The following is a 20,334-nucleotide window of genomic DNA, read 5'->3' as shown; positions in this document are numbered from 1 at the left end:
TCTCTCTGGTGTGTGTCCTCTTTGTGCATTCTTGCATGGGTCTTTGCAAGGTTTCCTCATTGAAGGGGATGTCTGTCCTCATCTTCTGCTCAGGGCACCTGAGGGGTCAAGGTGTGAGTGTGCTGGGTAGACAGGGTAGGGGCTCTGAGGGGCATAGGAAAGGGTAGCCAACACATCAGGTCAGGTGCCTTCTGGGCCTTGGAGGCTGGCATTGTAGCCACTTTTTTTTTTTTTTTTTTTTTTTTAAACCAACAAGTAACCTGGGATCAGGAGTCCCTTGGAAAAAGGAGCTGAGATGGGACCCCTACTTGCCCACCTTTTTCCTCCATCTGGGCTGCCATTGACAGCTGGGGGAAGGTGCTTACCTGGGGGAAAACCACACTCCATGGTGGCTAGTTGGAGCTTGTTTGAGCCCGCAGATTTTGGGTGTGTGTTGGGTGGAGGTGCCCACACCTGTAGTGTAGGGTGGAAGCTTGGTCACTATGGAAACCAAGGTACAGGCCTGTGAGTCTTGCAGTGTCAGCAAATGGCACCTCCTGCTCTGCGGTGTCTGGGGCCAGTTTGTAAGTTGGGTGTGCCTTGCCTCGCTGCCCACAGGGCCCACCTGTGGGCTTGCCAGTGGAACAAGGACAAGGCTCTTGGGGTCCTGGGGTACCTGCATAGGCCCTGACCCAGGTATGTCTGCCCCAGTCCTGAGTTAGGAAGGTGAAGTCTGCTCCAGCCACATGGGAAGCTACACTGAGTTTTTCTTTCCATAGCCTGGAGGTCCCATTGCCGAGACCCATGGGGAGCTGGTGGGTTTGGACCTTCCTTTCGGTTTCCACTCTGCTAGGTGGCTATGTTTGGTGATGCTGCCTGTGTTTGGGCACTTCCTGCATGTCAAGTACGCTGACTTTGCAAGGAAAGAGGGAGGATTTGATCAGACCTTTTTGGCAGAGGGATAAGCAAGCCCCAGGTTGTGTGTACACAGAAAGCTGGAGGCTCTGTGTGTGGCAGCAGGAGGTGGAGGGGCAGGGGCTTGGTCAGGTGAGGGGCCCATGGCCACAGTCTGCTGAAAGCAGTGGGAACCAGTGAGAAGCTCCAGCAGCATTTGAGCAGGGGAGACACAATGTAAGAGAAAAGCCAATTGTATGAGAGCATCCTCCGCTGACTGGAGGAGGGAAGACTAGTTCAGCAGATGAGCTAGCTGTGGCCTGCTATGTTGCCTACAGTAGGTGGGATTGTGCATTGTGTGGATGTGTGCAAAGGCTTTAGCTTCCCTGCCAGTTTTCCTCACCACAGTGTTCACAATGAAGAGGCCCTGAGAGGTGTGCCGAGGTGTGGCAGCTATGCCGGGGCAGTGGCCCTCACTGGCTGCTCCCTGCCTCCTGTGTCCTCTTGGCAGCCTACCCAGGCACTAGGCCCCACTCCTATCTGAATCAATTTGAGGTGTCATCACAGCTGAGTCCTCCTGCTTCTTTAGGGGTGGGTCCATTTGTTGATAGTGTGTTGCTGATAAAGACAGCTGATGCCTCTTTGAGAGCGCACTAGCCAAATGGTTGAGGCTCCCCTGCAGGGGCAGGCGCTGTCAAGCAGGACTGCCTGGTGTCATGCACCTCGCTCCTTAGCCGCTTTCAAGTGGGGCCAATCACACCACCCTATCCATGAAAGGTGGGGTGTACAAAGAGGTGCTAACAGCACTGGGGGTTCCTCTGACCTTTCCTCTTACCCTGGTGTAACAGCCCACAATGCCATTTAACTTTATCCAGGCAACCTAGGTTCTCCCCTTACCTGACCCCAACTTCCAGGAGGGTGAAACCAAAATCTGTGTTCATTTCCTTTGTTTACCATAACAAATTACAACAAACTGGGGGCTTACGCCAACAGCAGTTTATTCTCTTCACAGTTCAAGGGGTCAGAAGTCTAAAATCAAGGTGTTGGCAGGGTTGGTTTGTTCTGGAGGCTCTGTGGGAGATTCCGTTCTGTGCCTCTGCCAGCTCCTATTGGCTGTTGTTGTGTCGTGGATGCATCACTCCAGTCTCTGCCTCCATCTTCCCATGGCCTTCTGAGTGCCTATCTCCAACTCTCAATCTTGAAAGGGCACTAGTTGTTGGATTAGGGCCTACCCTAAACCTCTACAACCTCATGTTAACTTGATTATGTCTGCACCATTCACAGAATTTAGAGATTAGCATTTCAGCATATTTTTGGGGGAACACCTTTAAACCAGTAATGATCTACCCTCTGGCCCCCCAAATTCATACCCTTCCTGTTACTGAACCCAGCCAGTAAGGAGAGGTCCTATCCCTGCTGCCTACCTGGCAAAACTCCAGACACAGTTCTCTGGAAAGGAAAGGAATCTTTTTATTTAACAATCAAAAAGGCTATTTAAATATTTGTCATTACAATTACTACATAGATTCAAGAGCTGAAGAACAAAAATCTGTACAACTGAAGAAGGCACGTAAACTTTGGTTTAAGACACCCAAAGAAAAATCACCGTCACCCTCTGCCAGCTTAGTTCAATGTTGTGGCAGGAACCTCTTCTCCCACACAAAAGTATCATAGATGTAGGTGGCTTACCTGGTCTCCATTTGCTGTCTAGCGTCAGACATCTTTCGGAGTCTGTGCCCTCAGGTCCCCATCTTGTGATGCCCTGTCCTCTTCCTACCCAGTTGACACCCCCTCCTGCCAGGGGAGTGGTGCGGGCTTGGTGTGGGGCCTGACACTGACAGGCCTGAGCCTCTTCCCCTCCTCTCCTACTGTACCTAATATCTGGGGCCCAGGACATCCAGACCCTGTGGGGAAAGGGCAGATCAAAAGGAATGGTGTTTCCACATGCTCCTTTTTTTGAATGAATCTTCCCACCCGAAATCTATCTCCCCTCTCCCCTCCCTTTTCCTTCCCTTCCTTTCAACTGATTGGTGAGGCCCACTCACACGAGGGAGGGTCATCTGGTTTGCTCAAAGTTGGCTAACTTCAGTGTTAATCTCATCTGAAAAATATCAGACATCTAGACTGGTGCAGGAGCAAATATGTGGATGCTGGGACCTAGCTTAATTGGTTCCGAAATTTACCATCACAGTTGGTCAGGCTGTAAGTGGGTGATGAGCAGAGGCAAGGTTGCATGTGAACTTTGCTAGGGATTTCCAGCAGCCTCTTCAGATAAATGGAAGTGAGTCAGTCTGTGTTTACTCATGTTGCCACTCACTATCCTCATGCTTATTTTTGCTCATTTACCAGGAGTTTTACTTCCTGAGGTTGGGGGCCTTTTCTCTAGGCAGTAGCTTGGTGTCTACTTTCTGTGATGTTGGCCCTCAGGCACTGATATTTTTAGGTCCTTCCATTTGCTGGAGGTTTTGGCAGTAAGAATTTGTGAATGCTAGCTGTACATGATGACTCTCCCGCTTCTGTTGTTTTCCTTTGCTCTTTCTTTTTGGTTCTATTTCATTTTACTAATGTCACGTTACTATTTTGTGCGTGGCTGCATGGAACCTTGGAATCTTGGCCTGCAAGGTGTGCACATGGATGCAATCACAAGAACCCTCAGCACCAGTGAAGAGGCCAGTGTACTGAGAGAAAGCAAAGTGAGCATGGGGCCCAGCTGGTGCCCAGGACCAAGGTGGGGTGGCATAGGCTTGGGAGTACCAGATCTTTGCAGATATTCAGGGAGTCCACTTGGAGCAACAGGGTGAGGGGAGATGGTTTGTCTAGGGGACAGTTCTGTCCCAAGGGACATTGGCCATGTCTGGAGACATTTTATGTTGTTAAAATAGGGGAGGGGGCTGCTAAATATCCATCAGGTACAGGATGACCCCAGAATGTTGCAAAATCTGGGGCCCAGGGACCCAGGTTCTGGCACACGTTGCCAGCGGCAGCCTCCTCTGTGCAGGACATCTGAACCCTCAAGGCAACCTGGAGGCAGGAACAATTTTGTAACAGCTTTATTGAGATAGTTCACATACTTATAACTTAACCACTTTAAGTGTACAATTGAGAGTGCTGTAGTATGTTTAGATTTATGTACCATCACAAAGCTGCTTTAGAACATTTCATCACTCCAGAAAGAAGCCCAGTTAGCAGTCACTGCCCTCCCGCCCCGCCCCCCATTTCCCTGCCTCCCACAACCACTGATCTACTTTCTATCTCTGGATTTGCCTTTTCTGGACATTCCATATGTGTGGAATCATACAGTGCATGACCTCTTTTATCTTTTTTTTTTCATAACATTTTTGAAGTTCACTTTTGTTAGAGTATGTGTCAGTTATATGAATGTAACACATATGTTTATCTGGTTTTTAGTTTGTGTTTTAATAATTTCTCTGACGTGTATTCCAAGGAGCAGCATTGCCAGGTCAGGTGGTAACTGCAGAACTGTTGGAGCAGCTGCAGCCAGTTTCCACTGCACTATACCATTGTAACCCATTTTGCAGATGAAGACATCGAGTCAGAGTCAGCTGAGGCTGTTTGTTGTTCATCTCTACCCCACACTGCCCAGGGCCCCAGCTCCCCTCCAGCAAGCCACACTTGGCCTGAGTAGGCTGAGCCACTGAACGCCAAGGGTGGCAGGGCCAGCTGGGACAGGCTGCTCATACCTGCCTTCCTCTGGCAGATCAATCAGAATGTGGAGCTCCAGCGGGGCCGTCTTCGGGATGACATCAAGGAGTACAAGTTCCGGGAGGCCCGCCTGTTGCAGGACTACTCAGAGCTGGAGGAGGAGAACATCAGCCTGCAGAAGCAGGTGTCTGTGCTCAGGCAGAACCAGGTGAGTGTCTGGTCGGGGCTCTGGGCCATGGTCCTCGCACTCCCTCACTTTGCCATTTTGTGTGGTCAGAAGGCCACACTGTTATGAACCAGGTGGTTGTGGTGGCAGGGTCTGGCCCCATGACCATAACAAGGCCTCTAGGTTTAGTGTTGGCTGACATTGGCCTGGCCAAGATGTCTTGGCCAGAAAAAATGGGGGAAATACAGGAGCTGATGAAGAGGTGACACCAAAGACTCCAGAGGCTGGGTATCTAGCTTAGTCCCCTCTGAGGTGCTGATAGGAACGCCAAGATATCCTATGTCCTATGGTACCCTGGAACTGTTGGCATGCTCATCCCTCCTGCTCTCTCATGTTTGCCAGTCTCTTTTGATTTTGTGTGGTCCTGGGCCTTGAGTGACCCTCTGGGTGAAGCCAGTGGGCCTTCCTTGAGGAGCAGTGTGGAGATGTTCAAGCTGTTAACTCTTGCCCTCAAGTAATCTTAGCAGTGAGTGGGATGAGGAGGGTCACCTTCACCTGTGGCAAGACAACAGGGTGATTCTGGTCAGTCACGTCCCTCAGTGCCTGCCCCTGTGACCTACCTCTCCAGGAGCCACACCTCCACAGGGTGGGAACTGGGGATGCCGTTTTCCCAGTTTAAATTCTGCATAGGGGAGTATGGACCCATGTGTTTACAGAACCTGTTTTTGCAAAAGCCAGCGGAAAGCACACTTCTCCCCAAGAATGCAGGGACAGGAGCTGCACCTCTGGTCACATAGAAGGACTACTGTGACGTTTTGTTGGTCATACACAAGGGTCCTGAGGAGAGGGAGACCTCACCCTCTGGCCCTGGGTAGCATGTGGTAGAGTCCACCCCCCTCCCAGGAATCCCCCTCCCCCGGCCTGCAACCATCAGAGATATACTCTGCCTTTGAGTGGCTTGTTCCTTATATTTTGTGCAAATATTACAGAATAATTAGAAATGTTTTGTTAAATTGCACATAGACTCTGATTCCCCATATCAAGCACAGGTTTCTGCCTGTGTGTTTTTTTTTAAATATATATTTTATTGATGATGCTATTACAGTTGTACTGTTTCTTCATTTTTTTCCTCCCCTTTATTCCTCTCCACCCTGCACTACCCTACTCCCCAGCATTACCCCCGCCCTCTGCCCCCCTTAGCTCATGTCCATGGGTCGTACATATAAGTTTTTTTGGCTTCCCCATTTCCTATACTATTCTTAACCTCCCCCTACCTATTTGTACCTACTATTTATGCTGTTTATTCCCCGTACCTTTTCCCCCATTCTTCCCCTTCCCCCTCCCTTCTGATCTCCATTTCTATGATTCTATTCCTGTTCAAGTTGTTTGCTTAGCTGCTGCTTGTTTTTTTTTTTAAAGTTCAGTTGTTGCTGGTTGTGAGTTTGTTGTCATTTTACTGTTGATAGTTTTTGACCTTCTTTTTCTTAGATAAGTCCCTATAACATTTCATATACTAAGGGCTTGGTAATGATGAACTTCTTTAACTTGACCTTATTTGGGAAGCACTTTACCTGCCCTTCCATTCTAAACGATAGCTTTCCTGGATAGAGTAATCTTGGAAGTAGGTCCTTGCCTTTCATGACCTTGAAAACTTCTTTCCAGCCCCTTGCCTGCAAGGTTTCTTTTGAGAAATCAGCTGGTAGTCTTATGGGAACTCCTTTGTAGGTAACTGTATCCTTTTTTCTTGCTGCTTTTAAGATTCTCTCCTTATCTTTAATCTTGGGTAATGTAATTATAATGTGCCTTGGTGTATGCTTTCCTTGGGTTCAACTTCTTTGGGACTCTCTGAGCTTCCTGGATCTTCTGGAAATCGATTTCCTTGGCCCGATTGGGGAAGTTCTCCTTCATTATTTTTTGAAGTAAGTTTTCAATTTTTTGCTCTTCCTCTTCTCCTTCTGGCCACCCCTATGATTTGGATGTTGGATTGTTTAAAGTTGTCCCAGAGGTTCCTAAGCCTCTCTCCATTTTTTTGAATTCTTGTTTCTTCATTCTGTTCTGGTTGAATGCTTATTTCTTCCTTCTGCTCCCAGTTGATTTGAGTCCTAGTTTCCTTCCCTTCCTGTTGGTTCCCTTCATATCTTTATTTCACTTTGCATAGCCTTTGCTTTTTCCTCCATTTTGTGATGATACTCAGCCAATTCAGGGAGCATCCAGATTACCAGTGTTTTGAACTGTGCATCTGATAGGTTGGCTATCTCTTTATTGCCTAGTTTTACTTTTGGAGCTTTGATCTATTCTTTCATTTGGGCCACATTTCTTTGTCTCAGCACGCTTGTTATGTTGGGAGGGGTGGAACCTTAGGTATTTGTGGGGGTGGGGCGGAGGGGCTACCCAGGTCACTGCTTTGTGACACTGTATGAGGGGAGAGGTCTGAGAGGGAACAATGCCACTTGCTCAGCTCTCTGTGGGCTTTCAGTCACTTTCTCTGCTACCCACAAGCAAATTGGGCCTTTCTAGTGCTGATTCCTGAGTGGGTGGGTTTGTGTGTGTTCTGGGACCCTATGGGTCTCTCCAACAAATGCTTCTGCGAGACTGGGAGTTTCTCCTGCTGCTGCAACACCCATACGTTTTACCTCCAGAGGTTTTGAGGCTTTCTTTTCCCTCACTGGAGTCCTGGATTGTGTGGTCTGTCCCTCCCCAGCTGTTCCTCATGGTTTATCCACACACAAATGTGCAACTGCCCCATTTGCCAGCTGCCACCTTGGCCGCCTGGTCCTCTAGCTGCTGCCGCCTGGCCATGTATCCTTTCTGCCCCAGCTGCCCGTCTGTGCCCCTCCTACCAGTCTGGATGAATGTTTCTTCTTTAGTTCCTTGGTTGTTGGACTTCTGCACAGCTCGATATTCTGGGAATTCTGGTTATTTTTTGTTTTTAAATTTGTTGATATCCTTCTTTTGGTTGTGCGTGGAGGCAAAGTGTACCTACCTATGCCTCCATCTTGGCCGGAAGCTGCCTGCTTCTTCTTCGTCTATCTGCAAATACAGTTGCAGCAGGATTCAGCCTCTCCCATTTGCTTGGGCGTCTATAGGTGTGGGTGTGGAGTGGCTATGGCAAATCCTGCTTCAGTAGGAATTGCAGTTTCTTTGTTTTTGAAATACGTTTAGAATTAATGGTTATACCACACATCTAGATACATACTTTATGTTAAAATATTTAGTTAACGATTAATGTTAGGTAGTTTTGTAGAATTTCAGATCATTATACAGTTGGTAACATACTACATCATCTAACAAATTTTCAGTGTGGATGCGTTCTGGCTTTTGCACTGCTCACACACTATGCACACTTGTCCTGATTGTTCACACCTCATGCTCAGCCATGGAGTCAGCATGCTGGTGCTTCCTTCTGATCACTCAGGCTTAGAAGAGGATCATCCTTTTTTTCTCAGGTGGAGTTTGAGGGCCTCAAGCATGAGATCAAGCGTCTGGAGGAAGAAACGGAGTACCTCAACAGCCAGCTGGAGGATGCCATCCGGCTCAAGGAGATCTCAGAGAGGCAGCTGGAGGAGGCATTGGAGACACTGAAGACGGAAAGGGAGCAGAAGAACAGCCTGCGCAAGGAGCTGTCACACTATATGAGCATCAATGACTCCCTCTATACCAGTCAGCTTCATGTTTCCCTGGAAGGCCTCAAGCTCAATGATGATGCTGAGACCCTGGCCAATGGCTTTGAGCACAGCTGTCTGGCCAAGCTGCCACTGGACAACAAGACCTCCACACCCACCAAGGACAGCCTGGCCCCGCCTTGCCCCAGCCTCGTGTCTGACCTCCTCAGTGAGCTTAATCTCTCCGAGATCCAGAAGCTGAAGCAGCAGCTGATGCAGGTGAGTGGGTGGGCAGGCAGGGAGGTCCACCTCTATTTCTGCCCCACCCCCGACAACACTTTGTTGATGTTACCTACGTTATCTCATATTTATCTTAAACTGTGTTGCTACGTAAGTGGAACTGCAGCATTACAGGTAGGAGGAACCCAGAGTAGTGGGCTCCTGCTTATGAGATTGAAGTCTCAGTGCTGCCCAAGGTGTTGTTATGTTCCCTCTGTGGTGCCCACTTGTAGTCTTCCTCTCTCTCTTTTGTGGGCACTTCACATCAGGATTTTGTGTCCCGACTGAATGGAATCCCAGGGTCTGTACCGTGGCCCTTCAATTTGCATGTCTCTGAGGAGGGTCGCACCTGGCCTCCCAAGCCTCCGGGCGGGGGGTGACCAACAATGGCCCCACACATGGCACCCCTACCCAGACATGTTACTGAACTCGGGGACAGGGTTACTGCAAAATCGTTTTATTTACTTGCAGCAATTAAAGGAGACGGAATTCATATCCGAAGCTCTGCCTCCCTCCCAGAAGGGAGGCTTAGCTATTGCTTATATGCATTATTTGGTCAATTACACATTGATTTCTTTGCAGGCATTTATCCTGTTCAGCTCCTGTCAAACTCATCTTAATTTACAGTTGTTTCTGCAAAATACTGTGCTACATTGTAACATATAGCAACAACAGCATTTAGTAAGAACTGCCCAGTCCCTGAGACATTTGTCCCGACAGTGTCACAGACAGGCCAACAGGGAGATGGGTGGGGTCATTACTGGGACTGTCTGGGGGTCCCTGCAGGCTCTTGACAGGCTCGCTCTATGCCGCTCTATGCCTTTTCAGATGGAGCGGGAGAAGGCAGGCCTGCTAGCAACACTGCAGGACGCACAGAAGCAGCTGGAGCAGGCTCGGGGGACCCTGTCAGAGCAGCGTGAGGAGGTGAACCGCCTCACGGAGAGCCTGAGTACTCTGCAGCGCCTGCAGGCTGGCAAGGAGCGGCGCACAGCCCTGGACAGTGAGAAGGAGCACGACAGCCATGAGGATGGTGACTACTATGAGGTGGACATCAATGGGCCTGAGATCCTGGCCTGCAAGTACCGTGTGGCTCTGGCAGAGGCTGGTGAGCTCCGGGAGCAGCTGAAGGCCCTACGCAGTGCACACGAAGCCAGCGAGGCTTGGCATGCGGAGGAGAAGGGCCGACATGAGGCCGAGAGCCAGGCGCTTACTGAGAAGGTGTCCCTGCTGGAGAAGGCCAGCTGCCAGGACCGTGAGCTGCTGGCCCGGCTGCAGACAGAACTGAAGAAGGTCAGTGATGTTGCGGGTGAGACACAAGGCAGCCTGAGTGTGGCCCAGGATGAGCTGGTGACCTTTAGCGAGGAGCTGGCCAGCCTCTACCACCACGTGTGCATGTGTAACAATGAGACACCCACCCGTGTTGTGCTGGACTACTACCGTGAAGGCCCAGCCGGCGCCGGCCACTGCAGCCCTGAAGCACGCGGGCACCGCTCACCAGTCTTGCACAAAGGACCATTGGCTGCAGAGGCTGGGGCTGGGGATAGCAGCCCCTCGCTACCCTCACCCCTGAGTGATCCGCGCCGGGAACCTATGAACATCTACAACCTGATTGCCATCATACGTGACCAGATCAGGCACCTGCAGGCAGCTGTGGACCGCACCACGGAGCTGTCGCGGCAGCGCCTGGCCTCACAGGAGCTGGGTCCTGCCACAGATAAGGACCGGGAGGCACTTATGGAGGAGATCCTCAAGCTCAAGTCTCTGCTCAGCACCAAGCGGGAGCAGATCACCACACTGCGCACAGTGCTCAAAGCCAACAAGCAGGTGCATACTGTGCTTGGTCCAGTGGGAGGTTGGTGGGGGCTCCTTACTCTCCCCAGCACCTCAGGGCCTACGTCATCACAGGTCAGCTCAGGGCTCAGATTGTGGATCATGTTGTTCATGCTGCCTGAGGTGAGAGCCTCAACTCAGTGTTGTCGGGAGGAGCTGGGTGCTGAGGGGCCAGGCAGGTTGTAGTCTTGGCCTGTAACAGGGAGGCCCCTCCCGTTCTCCCTACCCATGCACCCTGTGTGTCTTTGACCCCCAGACAGCTGAGGTGGCCCTTGCCAACCTGAAGAGCAAGTATGAGAATGAGAAAGCTATGGTGACTGAGACCATGATGAAGCTACGCAATGAGCTCAAGGCCCTCAAGGAGGATGCAGCCACCTTTTCCTCGTTGCGTGCCATGTTTGCCACCAGGTAACACTGACTGTTCCTGTTGCTGCTTAACTGGTGGCCCTGTAGCTTGGTGCTGGGGGATGTGCCATTTTTGCTGTTTGTGAAAACCCAGAGGGCACAGGTTGTGTCCACTATACATGTAAGCTGAGGAAGCTGGGGCTCCCTAGTGGCCAGCCTGCTGGTGAGCAGGTTACACAGGTAGATTTTAGGGCCAAATGAGGATTGTTACCCAGAACTTGGATGGAAGTTTGTGAATTAAGAAGCAAGGCTTTTCTTACCACCAACCCTCCCCGCTCCTAGTACCCCCAACACTGCCAGAGATTGGGGTTGGGGGGTTGGGCGTGGAGGGTGGTGGTAGAAGCAAAGCTATGGGCCTGTGGGGAAGTTGACAGCTTCCTGGTGTTTCTGCTACCCAGTGGGGCATGGTGCTATCTGCTGACTGGCTTCAGGCAGGTCCTGGATGGCCCCTAGATGGTCCAGGTGTATTCCCAGGATAAGCGGGGTAGCAACTGAGCTCAGGAACTGCTTTTCCTCACTCTGGGTGAGGTGCTGGGTGATCCCACTTCCCAGAGGGGAAGGGAGAAGACAAAGTTAGTTCCAGGCTTCTTAGAAGCTTCCTGTCTTGGGCAGAATGCTTGGGAAGGATCTGTTAGTCCCTCAGCGCTGATATGTTGACCCTCACTTCCTCAGCTTGTTTTAAAGATCTGACTTCTCCAATGGAGCTGAGATCACAAACCCATTCGTCTCTGGGCGAGAGCTAAAATTCACTGTTGGCCCTGGGCCCTGGAGAAGGGAGAGTTGTGGCAGGCAGGCATGCCTAATACCCCCTCTGCCCAGGCCCCACTCTGTGCTTCTGGATACAGGCCCTGGGTGTGCTGCTCTGTGTCCCCCAGTTCCATATTCAGGTGGGGGTGTGGTCACATGTCACAGTTAAGCAGAAGCTAAAATGGGCTGTTCACACACCTACATGAACCCTTCCCAGGCTTTGGTTCACCATTTGGTGCAGATTTACTGAACACCTCCTGGGTGGATGTGCTAATCTGGGAAAAACAAAGTCCTTTCCTTGGACTTACCCCTATATTCTGAGAGCCAGGTAATGTCTTGCCTCTAACCAGCTGCCCCTGGGTTACCTGAAGGCCTTGCCTCCCTCAGTGAAAACCAGCTTCATAGAGTCCTTCCCAGGGAAAGCCAGACTGCTGAGGGGGGCAGGGCCTCTTCTTCCAGCCCAATGAGCAGAGGGGCCCCATTGAGGTCCCCTCACCAGTGCTCATGTCCCCTGCCTGGGTCCTTCAGCCATGCTCTCACCTTTGATGTCCCCACAGGTGTGACGAGTACATCACGCAGTTGGATGAGATGCAGCGGCAGCTGGCAGCTGCTGAAGATGAGAAGAAGACACTCAACTCACTGCTGCGCATGGCCATCCAGCAGAAGCTAGCACTGACCCAGCGGTTGGAGTTGCTTGAGCTGGACCATGAGCAGACCCGACGGGGCCGTGCAAAGGCTACCCCCAAAGCCAAGCCCAGCACCCCTAGTGTAAGTCACACCTGCGCCTGTGCCAGCGACAGGACTGAGGGCACTGGGCTCGCTGCCCAGGTGCTCTGTGGTGAGAAGTATAACATTTGCTGCGACTAGGGCCTCAGGGCTGCACACCGCAGCTAACCTGTTGCTGCCACCTGTCTGCTTCACCTCAACTAACCCAGCAGCAGCGGGACCGCGGTGCTAGGCTGGTCTTAACCATGACTAACGCACAGAAGGAAGGATTTAGCTGAGATGGTGTGCTGCTCCACCTGGACAGTGCAAGCTAGGTGTCTGCTTCTCATCCCCTGGGACCACCCTTCACAGCAGCTGCTCTCTTGTTGGGGTGGGGGTGGGGGTCAAGGTGGGGTTGGAGCCATTAGTCCTTGGGAAAATACGACTTCCCAGGGTCCAGGTGTCATCAGCTCTGCTGATGAAACCTGCATGCATCTAAAGTAGCTGTGCTGCCCCAGCACCCAGGGAGCAGTGTTAAGAGGTTCTAGCTGGGTTCCAGCTGCTGCCTCAGAGGACAGAGGATTACTCTGTAGTTTGTGCACCATCTCACTACAAATTCTATTCAGGAGAAAAGGATAGAATTTCTCCCCTAAACCCAGAGAAAGAGCAGCCCTGAATCCTCCAGCTCAGATGTACACATGATCTGAGCAGTGGTCACAGTCACACCTTGCTACACTCTGAGACCAGAGCTCAAAACTTCGGCTTCTCTGAGATTCCTCACTGGTCTGGTGTCCAGTGAGGTGACATATTAGCAGGCCCACAGCCTGGGGTTTTTCCAATGAGAAAAATCCCAAGTGCCTGACTAGACTCGTGTCCCTGGGGGAAGCCTGTCCTTTGTATTTAGGGGGTCCCAAGCTTTCAGAGCTGTTTCTCCACCCTATGTCCATAATCAGGCCTTCCTCCAAGAGGGGCTTTTAGACCCTAAGAAACAGTACTTTGAAAATCCCCAGCTGCAGCTGAGGCCAAGCCCAATGTGGGAAAGGAGACTTGTGTGGGCCCAGTGCCAGTTTGAGGATTCACTGAGAGGGATGTGGTTCTTCTGAATCAGTGTAATTGCAGGGATGGTGACAGAAAGGAAAGGCAGCTGTGGGCTCCTCCTGTTGCCAGCTGTATCCACACCAGAGCTTTGATGCATGTGGAAACAGGACCTTTCTCAGTGTTTATCTCCCTTTTACCCCATGAGGGCCACCAGGTATGAGGCTACAGTCCTCTCCCTGAAGGATTCTTTGTGGCCTAGGGAGGGGGGTTACATTGCTCTCTTACACAGGTGTCTACTCCAACACCACCCTTCCCCTTGGTTCCCTAGTGTGTCTTAAGTCCCACCAGACTCCAGATGCTGCATAGACCACCTTGGGTTTTGCAAACCACGGGAGTGGAGAGGTGTGGGTTGGGCACACCTGTCCCCTCTGCATGTTTGTCCATGGCTTTGGACTGCTTTGCTGGTGGGATATTGGTCTTGGATTCCCCTCCTACTAGAGAAGGAAGGAGTCAGTTCCCTCCTACCCCTGTGCAGGCAGGACTTCTGGAGAACTGGGCTCCACACACCATTTCTGCTCCCCTAGCTGAGCCCAGCATGCAGCTTTCCTCTATACTTTTATCTTCATGAGGTACTTGGAGCTGGAGGCTTCCTTAACATACGCAAGTCTTCTCTGCTGCTGACTAACACACCCACGCGCTCACAGCTCGGCAAGAGCTTTAGTTACCCAACAGGTGACTGGTTCTAACGCTGTCTTGTTTTCTCCCGTTTTTCAGCTGTAGATTAGCTGCCGGGAGAACTCAGCCACCGGCCCTGTCACACTGCAACCCCTCCCCTCCCCTCCCGTGGGCCCACGCAGAGGAAGGAAGGGCAGCCTAAAAGTCCACTTAGAAACATTTTTGGATATACCACTGCAATTCTTTTCAAAATAGCATTCCTGAGTTTTTAATGGCAGAGGAGTAAAGCTTTAATGTTCAGAAAGCCAGCCGCCGCTGCTTGGAAAGGCCTTTGTACAAGTGCTTGAAGAACCTGCTGGGACAGCAGCCACCAGGCTCACTTAGGAACCCGCTAGAATCGCTCACCACTGGGGTCCCCCTATTACAGACACTCCTTTTTCATTTGATCAACCTGTGCACTTTTAATATTTTTGATATTATATTTGATTCCTTAATTCCTCACATAGAGATGGTCTCCAGTGCCGTGGTCTGTCTTGTTCTGTAGCACCACGTCTTAGCTCCTGACATGCTGATCTGACATCAGCTTGTGGCATCAGCTAGTGTGCAGCTCTAGAATGTTTAGATAAAGCCTTTGACCCGGCAAGGAGCTTGGCTAAATATCCATGCTGTGGTTCAGCAGCCTTTTCGATTATACGGCATTGTGGTTCACGTTTGAAATTTAACAGTTTTTAAATGCCATGTTCATTAAGAAATCCAGGGTTTTCTGATTCTGGGGTTTTTCATATTGTATTATTATTCTTAGGAATAGTTCGATGTAACAAGAAGAAAACTTGACCTTTGTTCTGGTTAAACAGTTATAGGCACTTGAAAACAAAAAATATAAATTATTGAATGACTAGTATTACCTACACATACCAGAATTTTCTGGGTTTTAAGATGTTGTGAAGCATGACTGATTAACAGAATTTTATACAACTGTACCAGTGAAATTCCAAATTGGAATTGTTTTGTTACTCTGGTTGTAGTGCCAAATTGTGGTACACTTAGAAAATTCTACAGTTGTCAAATTCTAAGGTGTTCTATTTCAACACCTTTTAGTAATCATTGCCAGTAGTGCCTTCATCAGTTAAGGGAGGTGTCCCAGCATAGTTATTCTCTAAAATGGACAGTGAAGAGCTAGTTGGGAATGTTGAAGGCCAGTGTGGACCAATAGGTGTGAAAAGGCATACATCTTCACACCTGAACCTGGGCATCTTCGTTGAGGGAAAGAAAACAGCAATTGTGTAAAATTCTGTTAGTCAGTGATTCTTTACTGTGCAGATCCTTGGAAATTCAGGGGCTGAGGAACGGAAGTGAACATAAACCTTGAGTGTGCTTTTGGGAACCAAATGGACTTTATAGGACAAGCTAAGCAAGTGGTGTGAGTAACATGCCATGTTTGTGAAGAGCCACTGGGCAGCAGGGGAGATGGTGCTGTCAGCCTCATGCAGTGGGGTGAGGGCTAGACATAGTATTCTTTGCAAATGTGAGAAAAAGATGTTATATATTCTCTTGCTTGGTGTAACTAATCACTTAATTTCAGGAAACAGAACTTGCTAAAGCTCCTTAGCAAACCAGGTCTGTCCAGTTCGATGAGATTGTGTGAATGGGCAAATTGGTACTCAAAGAGGAAGAACAAGTGTCCTCCCTCCTCCAAAATAAAAGACAAATTATAATTAGTTGAAGAGTTCTGTTTCCTGGAATGAGCATTTCTGATTCCTAGTTGTAGGGACCCCTATTTTTACTTTCTATTACAGTGTTGATTCATAAGAAATGTTACATTTACAACTTCATCTATTTGGGGTATTTATTTGCAATGATGTCTGAGTACTGTATTCCCCCCCGCCCCCATGCATTGTCAGAGTGTTGTCTTTATTAAGATCATATGCATGTTTTCCTGCTAAGGAACCTTTACACAGACCCACACAAATAAACAACAATGGCTTCAGATTCTGAGGAAACGAGGCAGAGGATAGATAAGGAAATAGAAGGAGAAATCAGTCATGACTTAAGACACAGACATGGCATGAAAAGGCCTCAAAGCCACTGCATATAGCAACAGTGGGCCTGGGTGAACGGTCGTGTTGGTAGGACAAATAAATAAATACAAAGATAAAGCACAAAGCTTATTCTCTCTGGCTGCTTTGATCCCCTGCCCAAGATGACTGGGTCTGGCAATGCACTGTAATGCCAGCACCTAGAACAACAGAACCAGCCTACTGGAAATCTTGGTGGTGGGAGCTGGAGGCAACCTTCAGTACAAATTGGTAGGGAGGGGAGGAGGAAGGGGTGCTTCCTGCAATGAGCATCAGGTGTCCTGAGTACCCAGCACTGTGGCAGTGAGAGCATATTGCCTTCACACCATCCTGACCAGAAAGTAAAGAGATTTGGATAACAAAGGACCCTTTGCTGTCTAAACTCTTGCTCACTGATTCCAGGAACAACCAGTTCCAGGCAACAAGTTACTTGTAATCAAAAACCATATTCATCTGCAGGAATATGTGCAAGGCATGTTGACTCTGGTGATTGCTTATGGTTGGTAAGTATAGGGGATACACCCTGGCTGAGGGAACAGGAAGTCCCTGGGATACTCTGCCGCTCCTTCTACTGAGCCTCAGTCAGGGCTGAGCAACTTCGCCCAAACCTCAGGGTGAAGGCCATCTGAGGCCAGAGTCTCCTGCCCTGGCATCTCCCCAGGACCCCTCCCTCTCACCTGGGATTTCTCCTGGCCTTGTGGTTACTACTGGCCCCTTCCTCTATGATCCCCATCCCTCTTTAGTAGCAGTGGCCTGAACCTATCTTCAATTTGAAACTTTTTTCAAAGAGACTGTTTTTCCTCACTCTGTAGCTAGAAAAATCTTCCTTCCCTACTGGCCCATATTATTCCACCAGATCCCTGAAAGAGGTTTGAGACTAGAGCCTGCAGCAGATCTGGAGGAACCTCCCCCCTCACCTCAAAGAGGAGCAGACATTCGCAGTGGGCCAAATAGGGGTAGGCCCCTTTCCAGATGGGGATACCATCTGGCCCTTGGCTCCTACCACCTGTGTGGCACATTGTGGCCCCAGCCCAGTCCCACATTTTGGAGTGTGTGATCTTCACAAACCCAGATGGCAAGACCTTCCCCCCACCCTGCCCCCAGGCACTTGTGCTCTGGGTCCTTGCACATGTGGCTTTTCATTTCACAGGTGGAATGGCAGCCTCCAAAGTGGGCAGTATCTCAGGAGCCTGTGGGAGAGAGGGGGCATTTGGTGCTGAAAAGACTATTCAACCTTCCCCTCCAATAGGGGACGTCTCTATTTCCACCATCTACTTTGTCTTCCTGTAGCAATTTTCACCCCTACTTCCCAGAGCTCAAACCAACAGTGCCAGCTTGGAAACACACCTTCAGCTGAATTGTCCCCTTTTGGTAGCTGACTGATCCTGGCTGACAACCTCACTGTGCCTCAGTTTCTCCTCTGTAGGTTGGGGAATGTAGTTCTTTGTTTAAAGGTTGTTGTGAAGCTTCACCAAGCCCTAGGTATCCCGCATGCCGCAAATACTTAATGGATGGGTGTTGCTATTACGGTTCTTGCTGCCACTGTCATTATTACTAAGATCTAAGGTGCTAGGCCATGGAGCTGCACTTTGGTCCCATAGGGAGTGTGATTTTTAAGTCAGCTTTTTGCCAAAACAGTTTGCATTTAGGAAAGTGTGCATCCTAACATATAGACCAGATGGGCATACAGGAAACATCTGTGTGACCAAAAAGCCACAGAGTTCCTAGAAGTGCTTCTTGGGACACATTAACGGAATGCCTCTTTCTGCTGGCCCTGGTGAGGTGCTGGGAGAAGAGATGTGCTAACGTTCTGACATCACCTGGTATGGGATTTTGGTAGGAATGGGCTGCCATCAGGTTTACCTCTGTGCTCAACTTTCAGCTATATCCTAACAGCAGAGCTGTAAGGTCTACACCTTGTCATTTTGTCAGGTTTCTTGTGGGTAAGGACACTGGCTCTTGTTAGTTCACTTTGGTTCATTCAGGATCCTACCTTTGTAAGACCAAGTCCCTAGGGTGAAGTCCTCCACCCTGTGGTGGGGCTCCTTCCCCTAAGCTGGAAAACACTTTATTTACCCTAAAGTGTTTGTGAAGCGTAGCACACACACGTAAGGGGGAAAACAATTGTCTGCTAGCTGGATTCCTGCAAAATTAACACACTGCAGCCACCATCCAAATGAAAAGCAAATGAGGGCAGCCCCCTCAAAGTCCTCATACTCTCTGCACCCATTCTTCCTGCCAGGGAAAACTCCCTCAATCTGTCAATGTAGATAACTTGTACCTATTTCTGTACTTTATATAAATGGAAGCATAAAATAGAGACCTAGAGCTTCAGTAGATTTTACTTACCAAACCTCGTTGATTGCTCACACCATCATTGAACTATGCATGTCTAGGTGACTCACTAGATTCAATGATATAATATAAATTAGTTGAATGTACAGGAATGGAAAAATAGATTCCCCGCAAAGAGTAGTCAAAACAGGAATGGTTACACTAATAGATAACATGAAAGTTGTTAAGAGAGATAAAGAAGAACGGATAATGATAACAGGGTCAACTCCATCTAGAAGGTCAATTATAAACACATGCATCAAGCAATAGAGCCCAAAACTGCCAGAATTGAAGGGAGAAATAGCTGAAATACAATAGTTAAGAGACTTTAATACCCCACCTTCAATTACAGAGCAAGACAAACTATAAAGAAATATAATAAGTAGGACTCTAACCCAAGATTTCCTGAACAGAACCGTAAGCCAAACTTAGTAACCAACAACAGAAAAATACATCTTAAGTGCATATAGAACGTTTTCCAGGGTAAAACGTATTTTAAGCCAAGGACAAGTCTCAATAAGTTAAAGAAGAGAAATTATACAAACATTATTGTCCAATGACAATGGGATAAAATTAGAAATAATGTAGAATTCACAAATATGTGTAAATGATACAACGCATTTTTATTATTTTTTAATCCTTACCTGAGGACATGCTTATTGATTTTAGAGAGGTGGGAATGGAGGAGGGGAGAGAGGGAGAGAAATATTGATCGACTGCCTTTAGTACGTGCCCTGACTAGGGACCAAACCGCAACCTAGGCATGTGCCATGACTGGGAATCAAACCTGCTGCCCTCCAGTTATGGGATGACATTCCAACCAACTAAGCCACACTGGCCAGGGCCAAAATAACACACTTCTTAATAACAGTGGGCTGAGGAAGATAATGAGAGGAAAGACAAATAGCACTCCAATCAATAATCTAACTTCCCATCTTACAAAACTAGAAAAAGAACAACAAACTAAGCCCAAAGCAAGCATAGGAAATGAAATAAAGCAATAAAGAGTGGACATAATGAAACAGGAAATGGTGGGGGGCGGTGGAGAGCAACAAAACCAAAAGCTCTTTAACAAGATGAGCAAAAATGACAAGACCTTTACATGAGAAAAAAACAAGGTATGGCAAAAATTACAAATGAAAATGGGAGAAATTAGTTCTGAATTTATAGAAATACCAAGTGTTATAATAGTACTGTGAGTAATTTTACACCAAAAAAAGAAAAAAAAAAGGATAATCTAAATCTAAACCAAGCAGAGAGAAATACTAAAGGTTATAGCAGAGATAAATGAAATAGAGAAAATCAAGAAAAGCAAAGGTAGTGTCCTAGGAAATTGACAAACCTTTAGCAAGACAAAAAACAGACAACTCAGATTACTGTAACTGGCAATGAAAATGGAGACATTACTAATGGTTTTACATAAATAAAAAAAGATTATAACAATGTCAACAAATTAGATAACTTTAATGAAGTAGTAAATCACTAGAATCACACCAACTACCAAAGTGACACCAAAGGAAATAATTTTTTTTTAACCCTCACACAAGGATATGTTTATTGATTTGAGAGAGGGGGGGAGGGGGGGAGAGAGGGAGAGGGAGACACACTGATATGAGAGAAACATTGATCGGCTGCCTTCTGCATGTTCCCTGGCTGGGACTCAAACCCGCAACTCTCTCATGGACTGGATGATCCTCCCACCAACTGAGTCACCTAGCCAGGGCCAAAGGAAATAACAGACCTATAACAAGAAATTGAATCAATAATCAAAAATCTAACAACAGGATTTCTGATTTCTGGTCCAACCTATAAAGAGCTTCTAAGTAATGACTTTGTCAAAACAGTAAGTAAAAAGCAGAACAAATGGAAAAACAAACAACTCTTCTTGATCCATCATAGACATGAGGATACAGGGTACCACTGCCCCCAAAACTGTAGAGAC

The 20,334-nt window shown here is 48.4% G+C and overlaps 1 protein-coding gene across 2 annotated transcripts in view; it reads left to right on the top strand.

Moving 5' to 3' along the window:
* BICD2 (BICD cargo adaptor 2) overlaps positions 1-18,916 on the top strand; it is a 62,901-nt gene extending 43,985 nt beyond the window's left edge. The window contains exons 3-8 of one of the 2 annotated variants that reach the window (XM_054588006.1): positions 4,592-4,744; positions 8,149-8,583; positions 9,412-10,407; positions 10,670-10,821; positions 12,123-12,333; positions 14,083-18,916. In XM_054588006.1, the coding sequence (XP_054443981.1) occupies positions 4,592-4,744; positions 8,149-8,583; positions 9,412-10,407; positions 10,670-10,821; positions 12,123-12,333; positions 14,083-14,088 (1,953 nt within the window). In that variant the 3' untranslated portion in view covers positions 14,089-18,916. Of the gene's footprint in view, positions 1-4,591; positions 4,745-8,148; positions 8,584-9,411; positions 10,408-10,669; positions 10,822-12,122; positions 12,953-14,082 lie in introns of those variants that run through there. The other variant, XM_054588007.1, reaches the window with a different exon arrangement.
* The last annotated feature ends 1,418 nt before the right edge of the window (positions 18,917-20,334 follow it).

This window comes from Pteronotus mesoamericanus, unplaced genomic scaffold, assembly GCF_021234165.1.
Source record: "Pteronotus mesoamericanus isolate MK-2021 breed Mesoamerican mustached bat unplaced genomic scaffold, CSHL_Meso_final scaffold_125, whole genome shotgun sequence".
NCBI lineage: Eukaryota > Metazoa > Chordata > Mammalia > Chiroptera > Mormoopidae > Pteronotus > Pteronotus mesoamericanus.
This window is presented reverse-complemented; position numbering and strand designations above follow the sequence as displayed.